General features: G+C 36.7%; 1 protein-coding gene across 1 annotated transcript in view; it reads right to left on the minus strand.

Moving 5' to 3' along the window:
• The window catches only part of LOC110595256 (plexin domain-containing protein 2-like), a gene marked incomplete at its 3' end in the record, with an annotated part of 62,219 nt that extends 51,919 nt beyond the window's left edge, over nucleotides 1-10,300 (minus strand). The window contains exons 1-2 of the mRNA XM_021710351.1: nucleotides 10,261-10,300; nucleotides 3,904-4,118 (exon numbers count right to left, since the gene is read on the minus strand). Coding sequence (XP_021566026.1) covers nucleotides 3,904-4,118; nucleotides 10,261-10,300 — 255 coding nt within the window. The remainder of the gene's footprint in view (nucleotides 1-3,903; nucleotides 4,119-10,260) is intronic.
• Between the last annotated feature and the right edge of the window lie 5,442 nt (nucleotides 10,301-15,742).

Below are 15,742 nucleotides of genomic sequence, written 5' to 3' on the forward strand. Positions count from 1 at the left end.
ACATGAATGAACAGAGGAAACACAAGAATTAAAGTGTCACAGAAATCAACATTCAAATCAGCAGTGACATTTGCCAGCTGTTGGGTCCCTGCTGACTCAACAGGAACTACAGTTGACTTCAAAACATCTTTACATCTTTATGGGAAGAATATTTTTAAAAAAGAAAAAACAATGACAACAACAACAAAACCTTAAGTGGAAGAATTTTTTTTAACTGAGATCCTAAGTTTTACAATCCTTTTACTATCTGTTCTTGTGCGGAGCCAGAAAAAATATTGTTACCCAGTACCAAGTTAAGAGAATAAATGACCTTAAATGTGCTATAGTCTTCCTTTGGTTTGGGTTTATTTCTTTTTTTATTTAAATGAAAGTGAGATATAAAGTCTCGACAACGGGAGAAAATGAAGAGAGAATGTATAGGATTTCCATTCTGGGTGGTTTTGGTCTCACTGAGATACAAATAATTTCTTTTTTTAAATATTTTATTTTATTTTTATTTTTATTTATTTATTTATTTATTTTTTGAGTCAGATTCTCACTCTGTCACCCAGACTGGAGTGCAGTGGCCGCTCCTGGCCACCGCAGCCTCGACCTGCTGGGCTCCGGCCATCCTTCCGTCTCAGCCTTCCGAGTAGCTGGAACTACAGGCGCACACTACCACGCCCGGCTAGTTTTTGATTTATTGTAGAGATAAGGTCTTGCCAAGTTGCCCAGGTGGGTCTCGAACCCACGGGTTCAGGCAATCCATTCACCTCAGCCTCCCAAGACGTGAGATTACAGGCTGAGCCACCGAGCCCGGCTACAAATAATTTCAACAGCCACTGTGACAGCTGGGACTGCCCAACAAAATAATTCTGATTCCTGACACTGACTCAGTGTCTAAAGTACAATTCTTCACTGTTATGTACATTGCTTGTACTAAGCAATACACTTGTAAACCAAAATGCTTATTCCTAAAAGATAAGAAAGATCTTCTTATAGTGCCCCGCACAGAGTACTCTGTCTATAGCTATTTGGCTCCTTTCTTTCTTATTGCTGTTTAACTCAATCATGCAAAACTATGTTCACCCAGAAGAGATGCCATAGTGCTAAAAAAAAAATTTACAATTTCAAGGACTAGGATCAATAAAACTTTCCTGAGAAGTTTGAGAGGCAGACTTTTGTTTCCAAAACCAATAGCAGTGTGACTTGGGGAACCTTAGATTCCCAATAATCTCCATCAATCCCCAGAACCAGAACCCATCAAAATAAATGAATCTCTAAATAAGGGCTGTGTTCTTGGTATACAACTCTGGCTTCAGGAAAAGTCTCCTTCTAGCCTGATTGAAACTCCACAGTTAACCTCATATGGAAATTCAGGGGCTGCAACTGTTCCAAAGTATTACATAATGCAGGTGCCATTTAGCTTTCCTTTTACTAGAGGGAACAGAGTCAAGTAAAAAGGATAAAACCTGGGAGTCAGGTAAGCATCGGTTTGAATACCAACTGGGTTTGGAAATTCAGTCCCAGGAGACCTTAGGAAAACACTAAACCTAAATCTAAACTTGATCTCATGTAAAAAGTCACTGAAATTGTCCAGCGAACCTGGGGACACAATTTCACTGCTGTCAGGACTAAATAAGATGACACTCATACAGCACTTGGAAAGTCTTAGCCCCAAATAGTCCCTTGTCCTGTACTTCCTTCTCTTTTTATTGATTCAAAACTACGGACATTTTGTGGTCTCCTTCTATTCAGGTTTAAAAAAAGGCAAAAAAACAGTTGAATAACAAAGTTCCAACTATAATAATAACTGGGACATTTTGGGGAGTGTTAATACATCCCTGAGGAAAGAAATTGTCTACTTTTATAAGTGATTAAGAAAATTCAGCACTCTACAAGAGAGATCAGAGTTCTAGGAATCTATGTTCTCCCATTTCAATCTCGGTCGGGTTCTAGCTCCAGGCAGAGTAAACACTTCTGCTTCTCTTCAGCTCTCCTTCCTTTATGTACATCTTAGCTAAAGACTGGCTCAGGAAAGAATTATGTTGCCCACTCCAAGTTGCTATAACAACATCATTGCCAAAGCAGCAGGCCACTCTGCAGGAGTCAGAATAACCTCTTAAAGATATCATACGACTTCTGCTCCTGACACATCTTCTGTTGCCTGGTAAGAGACCTAGCTGGGACAGCCAGGGAACACCACAGTCACTTAGTAGCTAAGACCTTGGAGAAGGGTTTCAGAAATTGCTGAGCTTCTTACTATACAGAATTCCCCCAGCTTGTGCTTCAGTTCTTCAGAAGATATCTCTCACACTGAGGGAACAAAATAATGCCTTGACACTATCTGCAGGACTATATAGTATCTGCTTTAGGAAGCTTAGTTCTTTTCCTAAATAAGGAGTATTTCAGGGACTTATATTGCAGTGCAATATAAAGGATGCTGTTTTGTTCTTAAAAATCATAAGCCTGTCACCTAGTTCATTGTCACCAAGTTGGAACAGAAACTGTAGACTGAGAGGAAATATACAAGCAGACACACCATACATGACTATAGAACTCTGACCCCAACCTTTACAGCAGCAAGTCTAAGAAGCTAAACCATAACCTTGGCAGTAGTCAGTCCAGAATGGTCAAGACTTGATTAATAGTGGAGTTTATCTCTCTCTCTCTCTCTCTCTCTCTCTCTCTCTCTCTCTCTCTCTCTCTCTTTTTGGGCGGGGGGGGGTTCTGCTTCCAGCTCAGAACCAATTATTAAAATCCAAAGATGTTCCTCAAACTAATCATAGACAATGCTCTGTTCCAATTAGTCCACCTCCAGTTTCCCCAGGCCAACCACCTCCAGTCAGAGGATAACTGACCCTTCCCATTTTTACACTAAAAATGTTCCCATTCCCTTTGCTAAAGACAAGTGATGGTGGCTGACTTCCTACTTGCTAAAGCAAATCAAACAAATAGCCTCTGTTTGATCGCATTTGAGAGGTCTTCGCTTATGTCCATACAATTTACTTGTTTGTTGTTATATCCAGTTTACAAACAAAATCCTATTATGATTTGCAGTTCTAAGGACTATAGAAACTTAAGAAATGTAACACTGCCTTTGAGGCCTCTGAGAAACCCTAAAAATCTGCCTAAAAGATGTCCTCTGCAAACTTCCTTATTCATCAAACCACTTTTTGACCATCTTCTATTTTTCTTCTCCACCACTTCATGGCTCCATCCATAACACAGAAGAGTTAACAGTCTTAGAGTGACCAAGGATACCAGTTTGTCCAGAACTGCTCCATTTTTAGTACTGGAGGTCCTAAATCCCAGAAACCCTTCAGCTATAGGCAAATCAGGACAATTGGTCATCACCCTATAGACTCCTCGACATGCTATGCCGTTCCACTCCTCAGCCCCTGCAAAAGCAATTCATCTGCCAGGAACGCCCTTCCCTCTCCCCACTAACAGGTTATCAACTGGTGAATCCCATTCTGTCAAGCCCCTTCCTAATTGCCCACTCCTAGAAAAATCCTCTTTGACAACACCATAACTCAATCTCAAGCAGGTTGATCATATCCTCCTCTGTGCCACACTATAGCCTGTACTTTTCTGCACAAGTCCCATGGTATAGGGATGATTTGTTTATGGCATTTAGACATCCTTACACAACAGAATTCCTCGAGAGAAGGTACCATATTTGTCCCTTCACTGTCATCACCACACCAAGCCCATGCTTGTCTGTTTCATGAGTAAATTAATCAAGGGACAATTAAATGACTGAGCTATCATGTTTATTGATAAATTGAATTGCTCCTATTTTTAAAAAGTCCAAAATCTCTAGCTAGAGATGCAGGCCCAACATATGTGCGTATAAAAGTTGGATCTCTCACAGGAAATATATTCATGCATTCATTTTAACTACCCAGGATATCTATCTACCTCAATCTGGGTGTTGTTGTCCTGTCCATCGTCTAGAAGCAGGTCTGTGAAGCCTCTGGGCTCTGGGGAATCTTGGCCCAGGCTTGCTCGGTTTGTGTCTACTGCCTTGAGAGAGTCCGAGTTCCTTTTCCACCTGTGGCTGTACGAGTGTAAGTCCACTTCCACCTCCTCTTCTGTGTGAGGGAAGGCCTGAGCAATGTCGTACTGCCAATCTGCTGGAAAAAAAGAATGAAAATGTGTCACCACTCATTGTGAGTCATACATACATGTGGTATCTACTAGAGAAGAAAAATTAATTCTGCCAGTCACGAGATTAGGACACTGGCTTACAAGAGTGAAATCTGTTTACTTGTAATATTCTGAGTTGGCGTGAACATCAATGAGTAGAATACACCCGAAGTTTGACAATGGCTAATGCGTGGATTTTGCAGAGTTCCTAAAAACAGATGTGCAGCCCTAAAGCGATGCATTTTTATTCCCTTTCCTCACCCCCTCCACGAGCACACTTCATAAACATTCTCTAGCTGTTCTGAGAAAGCAAGCTAGAATCCAAACAAAGGAATGAAGTCAAATGATTTTCAGCTTATTTAAAAACGAAAGTCAGATATTATTAACTTGTGAGTTTATGTTTATTTCACATGAGTTATGCTGAATAGCAGAGAGACAACAACCTATTTAAGTGGGTTAAATAATACATGAAATTTCCATTGTGTAAGTGGGTGAAGTGCCTTCTAGCTTACAAGGCGAGCTGGTTCATTGCCTAACTCATTTAATAAGCAACACCCTCAGGACTCATCACAAATGCTCTTGTTCATTTGTGCTGTTCTCACCTTGAAATCCTGTCAGGGTCTAAAGGATGACAGTGATAGGTGCTTACAGAAATGAATGGGAAGGCAAGGAGATCAGATCACAAAAGTACTTCAAAGTCATCTGCAGGGACTGGCCTTGCTGACCCAGCTCAATCCGCTACTACAGGAGAAAAAAATGAGATTTAATCATGATTCTTCGTCTTTCATTTCAGTAGGTCAGCAGGGGAAGGTGTACCACACATACTGGGAATTCAGTTTCTGAACAAGAAAAGCAGCCTTCTTCTACCCAACCATTACCAAAAGATATGAATTGACCAGGCTTTATAATGGCAAGAGACAGGTTCAAAAACAGCTTCGAGAGCAGTATTTAATTATAGCCATGATGGTCCCCTCAGTGCAAGAACATCTCTACAAAAATCAAAAAATTAGCTGGATGTGGTGGCACATTCCTGTAGTCCCAGCTACTCAGGAGGCTCAGGTGGAAGGATCGCCTGAGCCCAGGAGATCAAGGCTGTGGTGAGCCTTGATTGTGCCACTGCACTCCAGCCCGGGCAGCAGAGTAAGACCTAGACTCAAATAAATAAATTTATTAAATTAAACATTTAAAAAAATCCTATTGTCATGATTACTGCAGAAAAAATAATTTAACACTATTGTTCCTAGTGTCCATTGAACAGTACTCAATAATTGTTTATTGATGGACAGAATGAGTGAATGAACAAATTGCTGACAGTCTCTGGAGTAAGATTTATAGACCAGGCAGAATTAAGTCGTGGAAAAACTACTGTGCAAGGATTCAAGAGACCTGGGGTGCAATTCTTTCTGGTAGGTTTGCTGGTTGTGGGATCCAGCATAATTTATTAAAGTTTCTGTGCTTTTGTTACCCTATATTTTAAATGGGAATAAAAATATCTTACCTGCAAAAGCAGACAGCTTTACCTGAGGATGTGTCAGGCTCTAAGACTTATGATGCTAGGCAAAGCTACATAAAACAATTTTATTTGCTTTATTTATATATCCTGCATCATTACCAAAAATATATGAGGCAGCTTATAACAAAGGTAAGCAATAAAATTTTATAACAACCAGAAAAGACCTTCTAGTACAACACTTAATGCCAGAGGTGTGCACTAGCCTTGCACTAGCAAGTTATACCACAGACATCGCTATGTGAATATAAATAGTCAGGTACCAACAACTGAAAATCTATATAGGATCCTTGTTACAATGCTAGCCCAGATAAGAAATGGCAGCAAACATAAAAGCAGAAAATGGATGAAATAGTCCCAGGTAGAAAAATGGTATTTAAAAACCATACACACCAAGGACATGGCTTCATCCAGAGACAGGTCACTTCCCTGAAATGTAAATTTAAAAAACCACACACCTAAAACTTCAAAGAACTCAACTTCGTTAAAATCTTCAAAACAGAATTTCAAAGCAACTTTTGGCTTCTTTTAAGTAGGTGTTATTTTCTCTTTCCCAATATTAATTTTTCATTTTCTTTTTTAGATATTTATAACATAGGACAAAACGGTACTTTCCAGAATCCCCATTAGCCCACCTAACCTCCCACTAGGCCCTGGCATCCTGGCACAGGGCAGGGAGCAGGTGGAATTGGAGAAGTTCTTCTGGATAAATATTCTACTTCTCAACTTCATCAAATCCCTTTTCTCATTTTTTCCCTGCCTTCTTACTCAAGAGAACAAATGAACGAGAACTTCAAAACTTGGAAACGATAAAGTCTATATGGTCTATTTAAATTGATATTTGAGAGGTCTCATTAATGTGTCAAATTCTCCTTGTAGTGAACATTCAAGTTCATTCTTTAGCAGGATTATTGGGGGACAGTAAGTTTAACAGACAGATAGCCCTTTGCATGAAACAGGCACACATGCTTATTCTAGTACTTACAAGGTTACATTCCAGACAGCTGAGGGTTCAACATTTTATCCCGTTGTTTAGCTGTGTTTTATGATTTTTAGTCTCTTGCTTCGCTGTCCCCATTGACAGCTATTACAGCTTGCCTTCTTCCTTGCTCCTTCTAGAATTTGCTACCTCAAACTTTGAAAACCGATCATTTGCTTGCTCTTCTTGTAATTACAAAAAGTTAACAGGATCTCAGAAAGAACCTGAGGGGTTTTCTAATGAGAACATTTGTGAGCTTTAGGGCCTGGTATCTATGAATACCTTTTGGCTGCTTCTTTTGGTTGGCATTTTAAACCTAATTCTTTTTGTCTGATTATGTTATGAATAAGCAAGGCAGCCCAATCATGCATGGAGGAAATGTTATTGTATGTTCAAAATTCAACATGTTTCATCAAGACTGAAGTACAAAATTGTCTTAGGTCTTGATCCCGCTTCTGAATGATTTTTAGAGAAGATAAAACAAGTCAAAATGGATGTTTTACAGAAGTAAAGATTGAGGATAACTGGAAAGACCACAGCTTGGACATCTGTATTATAAATTACTTCTGTACATTTTGCAGGCTTTCAAACTCACAAGAATATTTTAAATTATTCTTTAAAGCAGCACCAAAAATAACCATTCAGAAGCAAGACAAAGAGATATATGTGATGTAATTTTTCCCTTCCCAGCTGTAGTGAAAACAAAAACAACAGGAGGGATCATTGAATAGCTTGGTTGAACAGATTGTTTGCTTTCTGTCTAGTGTATGTTAATTAAGCCACCTGATGGAAATCATTTTCTTCAATATATTTGACTGTAGTTGTTAATCAGATAGATAGCTCATAGAAACGTTAAATATACCACATGACTCTCATTTGAATACAAGGAGAGGAAGCTTTAAAGATGCACATTTGTGTACATACAATATATAAAATGATCTTAACTCATTCTTGAGATATTCTATTGATTACAATAGCAGATAGACTATTACTGAAGAAGGTACTTGTTTGTTTTGCCAAAAGAACATTATTATGAAGCCCCATAATGTCCAGTTAATCTGAGAATAGAATAAAAAGCTCACATGTATCATCATATTATTCTTTGCAAGCCTTGCAAGTCTCTTTTGTGTCATCATATACTGTAAAATAACAAAATAAAAGCGAAAGGGGAGAAAACTACACCAAGAAGAATATGTTTATATTCATGTCTTATTCTAATTATTTTATTTTATTTAAATAGCCTGCATTTAACTCATAGCTATGTGCTGAAAACATTTTAACCCCATTTCTTGAGTCCTGCATACAAATCATACACACAATACATGCGGAACAACCGAGAAGTAGCTGCATAGATTGACATGCATCTTATGCAATTAGGAACCATCACTGCTGTGTCTTTTGACAAACACTTTGGCCTGCACTTTACAAGGGAACATAATCACCACTGTAAATCCTCTACAGAAACATTCAGATTGTTCACTGCAAGCAGATTTACTGGCTAGACACATCTGAGGATAGATGAAAATATTTGGCGAAGGTATACTGCCATATGGTTTTGCATCTCAATTTATTGCAGAACTGAAGAGGAAATTCCATAGAAATAGTTATATCCTTGGGTATGTCCATTAATGAACTGACTACCCAGGCTTTGAGCTTTTGACAGCATTATAAAGAAAGGTAGCTGCAGAAGATAAAGCTTACAGAACGTTTTGTCTAGAGATGTCAAGGGGATCTAATGAGATCTAAACATCCTACTTTGTTAACAGTCCCCAGGAGATTCTTGGTGCCTCCTGGGTGGAGGACTGTGTCATGCTCTAATCCCCTCATAGATGCCCTAGGGTCACATCTCCATCACCTCTTGCCTTCCAACTAGTGTTACAGTCATCAGATTCTTCCTTCTCCAATCTTCTTTCCACCTGCTACCAGAGATATCTTTCAAAGTTTTCACTTCTCTTTTCTGAGTAAAAGCTCTAATAGCTCTTTTCACTGTCCACCCAACTATAAAACCCTGTATGCTCTTGCTCCATCTTCTCCCATACCTCTTGCTTCTCCCATCATGCCTTGTGCTTGCACCACACAGAATTTCTCAATAATCTCTTTACCTACAGTGAATAGTCACTTTTGCATGGATAAAATCCCTCACCCTCCTGTAAGACTGAGAAATCACACAACTCCTTCAAGATTCAGCTCAAATAATGTCTTTTTAAGTGAACCTTCCTTTGAATTCCCCAAACAGAGCAAATTAAGTTGTCTTCTATAATCCAATAACTTATTTTGCCTGACTCTTTAAACCCCTCTTATGCTTACCCTCACTCGAATGTAAGATTGTGCAGAAAACAGTTAATGTGGCAGGCCTGGAACTGCTATCCTTGGGAAGGCCATTTGCAGTGCTGACCCTTGGCTGATATCTGGGTACTTAGATTTAGGGAGAATTCTTATCATTCCCTAACAGATAAAGGGGTTCATGGTATCTAAACTGTCTGGGCAAACAATAAAGTTTATGCTAAATACCTGACCTACTTCTGAGAATATGGAATTTTGGTATATGCTAGACAAAAGGTAGCTATGTGAACAGCCCCCAATCAAACCTTGGGGACTGAGTTTCTAATGAACTTCTGGGATAGACAATATTTTACATGTATTGTCAAAACTCGTTGCTAGAAAAATGAAATGTGACCTGTGTGCCCCAAAAGGGCTCTTGGAAACTCGCCCCTGGTTTCCCTGGATATTGTCCTATATTCCCCTTCCCACAGCTGATTTTGCCTTATTTTCTTCTGCCATAAGTCATAACCTTGAGTGCAATGATATGCTGAGCCTTATGAGTTCACCTAGCAAATCATCAAAGCTGGGAGTAGTCTTGGGAGTCTCTGGCACAGAGATGTCTCAGGATAGAGACTCGATCTTATTATATGTACATTTTTGCTACATCATTGCAAATGTGGACATTGGCATATAATATATAAGTAGCCACAATTTTTGAATAACAAATCAATGACTGAATGGTTAACCACGCTACTGCCCATCTGAAATTGTCTTAGAAGTTTATGTATGCAACCTCTTGTTCAATTTATTAAGAGGATAATCATATGTCTGAGTAGTCAGAGAAAAGGATAGAAAAAGGAGAACACAATGGAAAACTTCTATTATCTAAGATGAGGTTAACTCAAAAATAGATACCTGGCCAGTTGGATGATGTTTAGCAACACATCATCTCTCTTCTTTATGGATAGGCAGTAGTTGGAAACTGCCAGGGGGCGGGGAGGGATTGGCAGTAGTGGGAAACTTCCAGGGGAGGAGGGGCACACCTCATCAACAAGGGTAACTGCATAATAAACATCTGTATACCTAGCCCTGAATTGTACCCCACAAAATAAAAAATAAATCAAAATAAAATAAATAAATAAATCAGTACAAAATACAACGCATGTCTTTGAAGAATGTGGGCATGACTCAGTGAGATTGAAAAGCTATGGAGTAGATGAAAACATAATAATTTTACGTGGAAAGTGGAAAAGTAAGTAGAGGGCAATGCTACAAGTTTGCAGCTTAAGAGTTCAATCTCTGAGGCAGCAGAGAACTAGAACCATAAAGACCTATGGCCAAGACCCAAGTGCCCTGCCTACCTCCCATTCTGCCTTACCCTTCTCTGACTTCAAAGTCACTGCAGAGTTCTGGGTCATTGTCTACTATGTGTTTGGTAAAGATTAAGAAAAATACAATGGCAGATTAAGAAAAATACAATGAAAATGACACTGAGTGAAAATTCCTAATTAAGCAATCACTCAGCCTAAAATATACACTTAGCCAATTTGCACTTTTAAAATACAATCGTTTATAATTTTTCTATTGAATAAAATAATCAACAGATATTTTAAATTTATATGTAAAAATGATAAATTATACTGTGGAAAAAATAAAATCAGACGATTTGAAGGCCATGTTAACTGTTTAAAACAAAGGGTTTTTATACATTGCTTCTAATGATAGGTTAATAATAATACTAATAATAACTAACCCTCATCAAGGGTTAGGAATGTATTGGGCATGTATTATTATCTCATTTTACATATGAGGAAATTGATGCATGTAAGAAATTAAGTAATGGGCAGAGAAAGTAACCAGAGCTGTGTCACGAGGTTAAGTCTTAACTCCTCTCTAATCTGACTCTGATTAATCTTTCAGGGATTCAGTTTAGCAATCTGTCACAAAGCCTGGTGATATAACACAAGAAAGCAATCTAAAAAGAAAAAAAATCTAAGCAAAATGTCCACAGCAAAATAAGTAAACAACCCAGCAAGTGAAAGCAAATAAGGAATACAATATCCCATCATATTGACTCTGTTAATATGAGAACATGAAACACTGTAAAAACAGAGCAGAAAGTAATAGCACGTTAATACTGATTATATATTAAATATATCTTGAAAGTTTTGACGCATACTTTAAAATAAATAAATAATATTCTTGCTAATTGAGGACAGTCTACATTTAACTGTCAAGTAGAAATGTAAAAGAAAAATGAAATTCACTAGATTTCAGCACTTGTTTCACTAGGACGATGATAACCTTCCATCTTATAATAAAAGGACAACTGTTAAAGAGCTCAGGGTTTTCACTGAACTTTCAGATAAAAATATGTCAGATTTAGGGAGTAGGCTTTTTTCCAAGGGCCATAATCTACAAATAACTGATCCACAGGGAAAGTGCATTTAATTAAATCTGAGAATCTAACTTTTAATAAAGTTCTTGGGATTTTTCATAAAGAACATCACATCGTGAACCCAGAGACCATACAGGACTTTTAGATAAATAACTTCACACCACCTGTAAAACAAGAGGGTAAAGCTTTTATAGCTTTTATGGTCCCTCCCACTTATAAAATCTATTATTCTCCTATTGGGCAAAATATCTTGTTAGTGTATTTTAGGTTACTATGGGTCAAATATTAAATATTCTACATTTGTTTTCAGGTTTTCTATTTTATTTGTAAAAATTCATGTATTATGCCCATATTACAAATGGCTATTTTTAAAATAAGGACTCTACACAAGAAACTAAGTCACAATACATGAAAAATTTGACTCTGCCAACCAGGGGAGACAGAAAATTCTGTAAACAAGGACTAGTCATGGCCAGTAGACTCACTAGGGAAAATGTGAAAACTCTGAGCCAGAGCAGGCCAGATGGAATCAATTTTATGATGGTGCCCAGTGTCAGAAATGATCTCCAAATGCCAAGGGTCCAAGTCACCGAGAACCTTCTATTAAATCAAGGCTGCCAGATGTCTGATAGACTCAATCTCATTCTATATTGTCATCATACCATATTCAGTTTGTAGGATCAGAACCCACAAAGGCCCAATGTTGAGCCCAGACTGATTTACCCAGTGACCACAGATGACTGCCAACACATGTACTTCTTCTGTCAGATTATGTTGAGTAAATTGTATCTGATTTAAATCAGAAATTATTCCATTATCAGCCTATCCAATTCCCTTTATGATTAGCTCAAGCTACTATTAGAGATAAAATTTCTTGATACAAACAACAAAAAATTTTCTCTATGTAAACTTATGATTTTGAATTTAAAAAACAAATGCTTTTTAAATTAGTCTCTTTCCCATGAATAAGAAAACATTAAATCAAAAACAGGGAATATTATGAGAAACAGAAACTTGAACATCAGAATAAATTTAATTAAAAAGTCTTGGATATTCATAAATTGCATCATACTTTCAATACTATATTTCATTCCACCGAATTTAATGATTTTTAACTTTTCTGGAAATGAGAAATATTTAAATTTGAATATCAACCACTGTTCACTAAGTAGCAGTTTTAAAATAAAGTTTTCAAGAATTTCTAAAGTGCCATGGATGTCTGAATTCCATCATTACTTTCCTAAATAACATTCCCTAATTAAATTGCATGATTGCATATATTTATGCTGATTACACAATTTAAGTAACATTGTAAATAATCCACAATCAGCAAAATTATATTTAAAGAAAGAAATCAAGACAGTAACAACTGTACTAAAATTAGATTTCAATTTCTGAGATATGTTCCTAAAATATACAAACAACCAGTTAAGGATTAAGCCAGCAAAATGAGATGGAAATCCACATTTCAAAAAGAATCTATCAGCATGTATAGCTTAGTAGAGCTCTGATACTTTTAGAATCCAATTGCTTCTCTCTTTATCTTTGAATTACCTTTTTGTAAAAGATTTTATTACTCATCAAAACAAATTCCAGATAAACAGGAGGAGTCTCTGCTTTAAGTACTTATTACAATATAAATTTAGGAGAAATTCCTTTCTATGGCTGTCCTCTTTAGGCAGAACTAAGAAAAATACCTGAATTTCATAAAATAATTAAAAACCGAAAGCCAATGTCTTTCATTATTAGCCCAGAACTGCTTGCCAGATTATTGCCTAAGATTTGCACACACACACACACACACACACACACAAATGATCAGGACACTACTAAGACTGGAATTTTTAAAATTTATTTTATGAATAAGCAATATCTGAGAAACATGGATTTAACATTCAAAGAGTGATGGACTTTATACAATTTCCTGACAGTAAGCATTCCTCCATTTTATTTATTTATTTTTTGAAACACTAGACATATAAAAGGGTGAATAACCTGAAGGGCTTTAAACATATTACTAAATTAAAATATCATTTTAAAAATATAAATTATTAAAAATAAAATAGGAAAAATTGTAAAATAAACATTATTTTGTTATTCTGTCTTGGGTGCAGAGAGTAGAGTTATCACCTTAGTGAACAGCCTTCCTGGATATTTCTCTGCATCTCTGCACATGTCTACACATATAAGAATGTGTGCCTGCAAGTGCATGTGTGTATATATGTGTATGACTTGTTGATTTCAGCACTACATAATGCATTATCTTTCCATATTACTGACTATATAGTATATTTAATGGATAATTAGTGTTTACCATAAACTAACTAATCCTCAATTGTTGAAATTTTAATTTGATACCAGAGATTAAATTTTTGTGATCAATCTCAATTCTTTGGAAAAAATTTCTATAGAATTTATATACTACTGCACCATTTACATACTGGCTAACAGGATATGAGGATAGGTAAACCTCATCAATTACCTAACGAAGTTGTTTTTTTTTTTAAATTACCGGCTGGGCTCAGTGCCTCAAGCCTGTAATCCCAGCACTTCGGGAGGCTGAGGTGAGAGGACTGCCTGAGCTCAGGGGATCGAGACCAGCCTAGGCAACTTGGTAAGACCTCATCTCTACAATTAATCAAAAAAATTAGCGGGGCATGGTAGCACTCGCCTGCAGTTCCAGGTATTTGGAAGGCTGAGGCGGAAGGATCTCCTGAGCCCACCAGGCAGCAAGTCAAGGCTGCAAGGACCATGAGCGCGCTACTGTACTCCAGCCTGGGCAACAGAGTGAGACTCCAACTCAAAAAAAAAAAAAAAAAATTACCCGTTTGTTGGTTAAAAGATTAAATCTCACTATTTTAATTTACATTTTGGGCAGCCAAAGAGTAAACATTTTTAATGTTATTTCAAGTGTGTATTTCTTTCTAATTATTTTTTTAGATTATCCTATTCAAAGCTTTCCTATGGGATAGGAATTTTTTTTTACTTTAACAAATGGTTTAGTAAAAACTCAATTTATAAGCAATTTGTAGAAAATCACGTCATATAAACCTGTCAGAGACAACTCTATTGAAGTTGACACAATTTTCCCTAACACATAAAAGTATTGCATTGTTCAGTTACTTTTGCATACTCCCGACTCAAGGAAAGGGGGGGAGGATTGTGTTTGCAGATAAGATTCAGCAAGCACGGTTTTCCACATCTTTATTTTCAGCATATGCCACTGGGAAAACACTACATAAAATGGGGAAATTGCTTCTGCCTCCTCAGAACATCCCTGCTAAAACATTTTATCGACAGTCTCCCTGTTACTATGAAGAAACCACCATCCCTGTCTTGACCGTGTAGTTTAGATCATAATGGCCTATGGGCTCTTCTGGAAAAATTGTCTTACCTACAGAAAGAAGTATACTCATTGATTTATCCCTAATCCAAGAATTTTTGTTTAATAGGCAAAGGCCTTATTAAAGTACAAATCAAATATATCCCTTGATCTGCATTTTTATCTACATTAACCTATGGAATAAAATAACAAAATACTACTTTTTATATGGTGAGTTTCAACACATTTATAAACATTTGCTTTAAAAAAAATCAACACCCTGTTAAGCATCTCCTAGGCATTTTCATCTTACTTAGACTAAACCATAGTAAGTGGGTTGCTGCCAGACATCTAAATATGATATTAATCACTTAACCCTAATTCGAAAATTTGTTAATATAAACATTTTAGACCTTATCAAATGGCCTAAAAATATTGACCAGAAAATAACAATACTGAAAGCAATACAACAAATGACTTTATCACTGCACAGTGAGAATAGCATATTTTATTCTTGTCAAACGATGCAATTTTGGAGATGATATCAGATGATAAATATTTCCTTTTAAATATCTCTATGGTATGGATTAAAGTATGATAGTTGTAAAATCCACTATGAAGTAAATGTTTATTTTTGATGCTTCAGACATAATCCTAAATATTTATAACCTTCAGTCAATTCTCACAAATTTACATAGTAGTATTAGGAGGATTATTTTATTTTGAGAGGAAGGGTTAGCTATGATTTCTCTAGTCTACAAATAGTTAAGGAAAGAAGTATAGGTAATAGCACAAAAAATAGTAGGAAATTGTTAGTTCATTCAAGAAAGGCTTCAAATTCTTACAATTTATTAGAATGTCCTCCTCTTTCCTGGAAGCTATGTATATCAGATATTTTCCAATTCTTGGTTTCCAATTTCTTGGTTATCAGTGACGCTCGCAAAGGCCTTCACAATCATTGAGCCTCCAAAATTCTAACAAAAAGGACACTAAGCTCCTATGTCAGATTACCCCAGTAATGGCAGTTATGTAAATGAAAAATCTGATGCCAAACCAAGGACAAAAGCAATACATTTATTCATGACTAATAAAGGCTGCAATTATTTGGTGGTAGGAGTCTAAATTTCTTTTTTTTTTTTT

The sequence above is a fragment of the Carlito syrichta genome, unplaced genomic scaffold (genome assembly GCF_000164805.1).
Source record: "Carlito syrichta isolate Samal-C Ts95f unplaced genomic scaffold, Tarsius_syrichta-2.0.1 Scaffold288669, whole genome shotgun sequence".
NCBI lineage: Eukaryota > Metazoa > Chordata > Mammalia > Primates > Tarsiidae > Carlito > Carlito syrichta.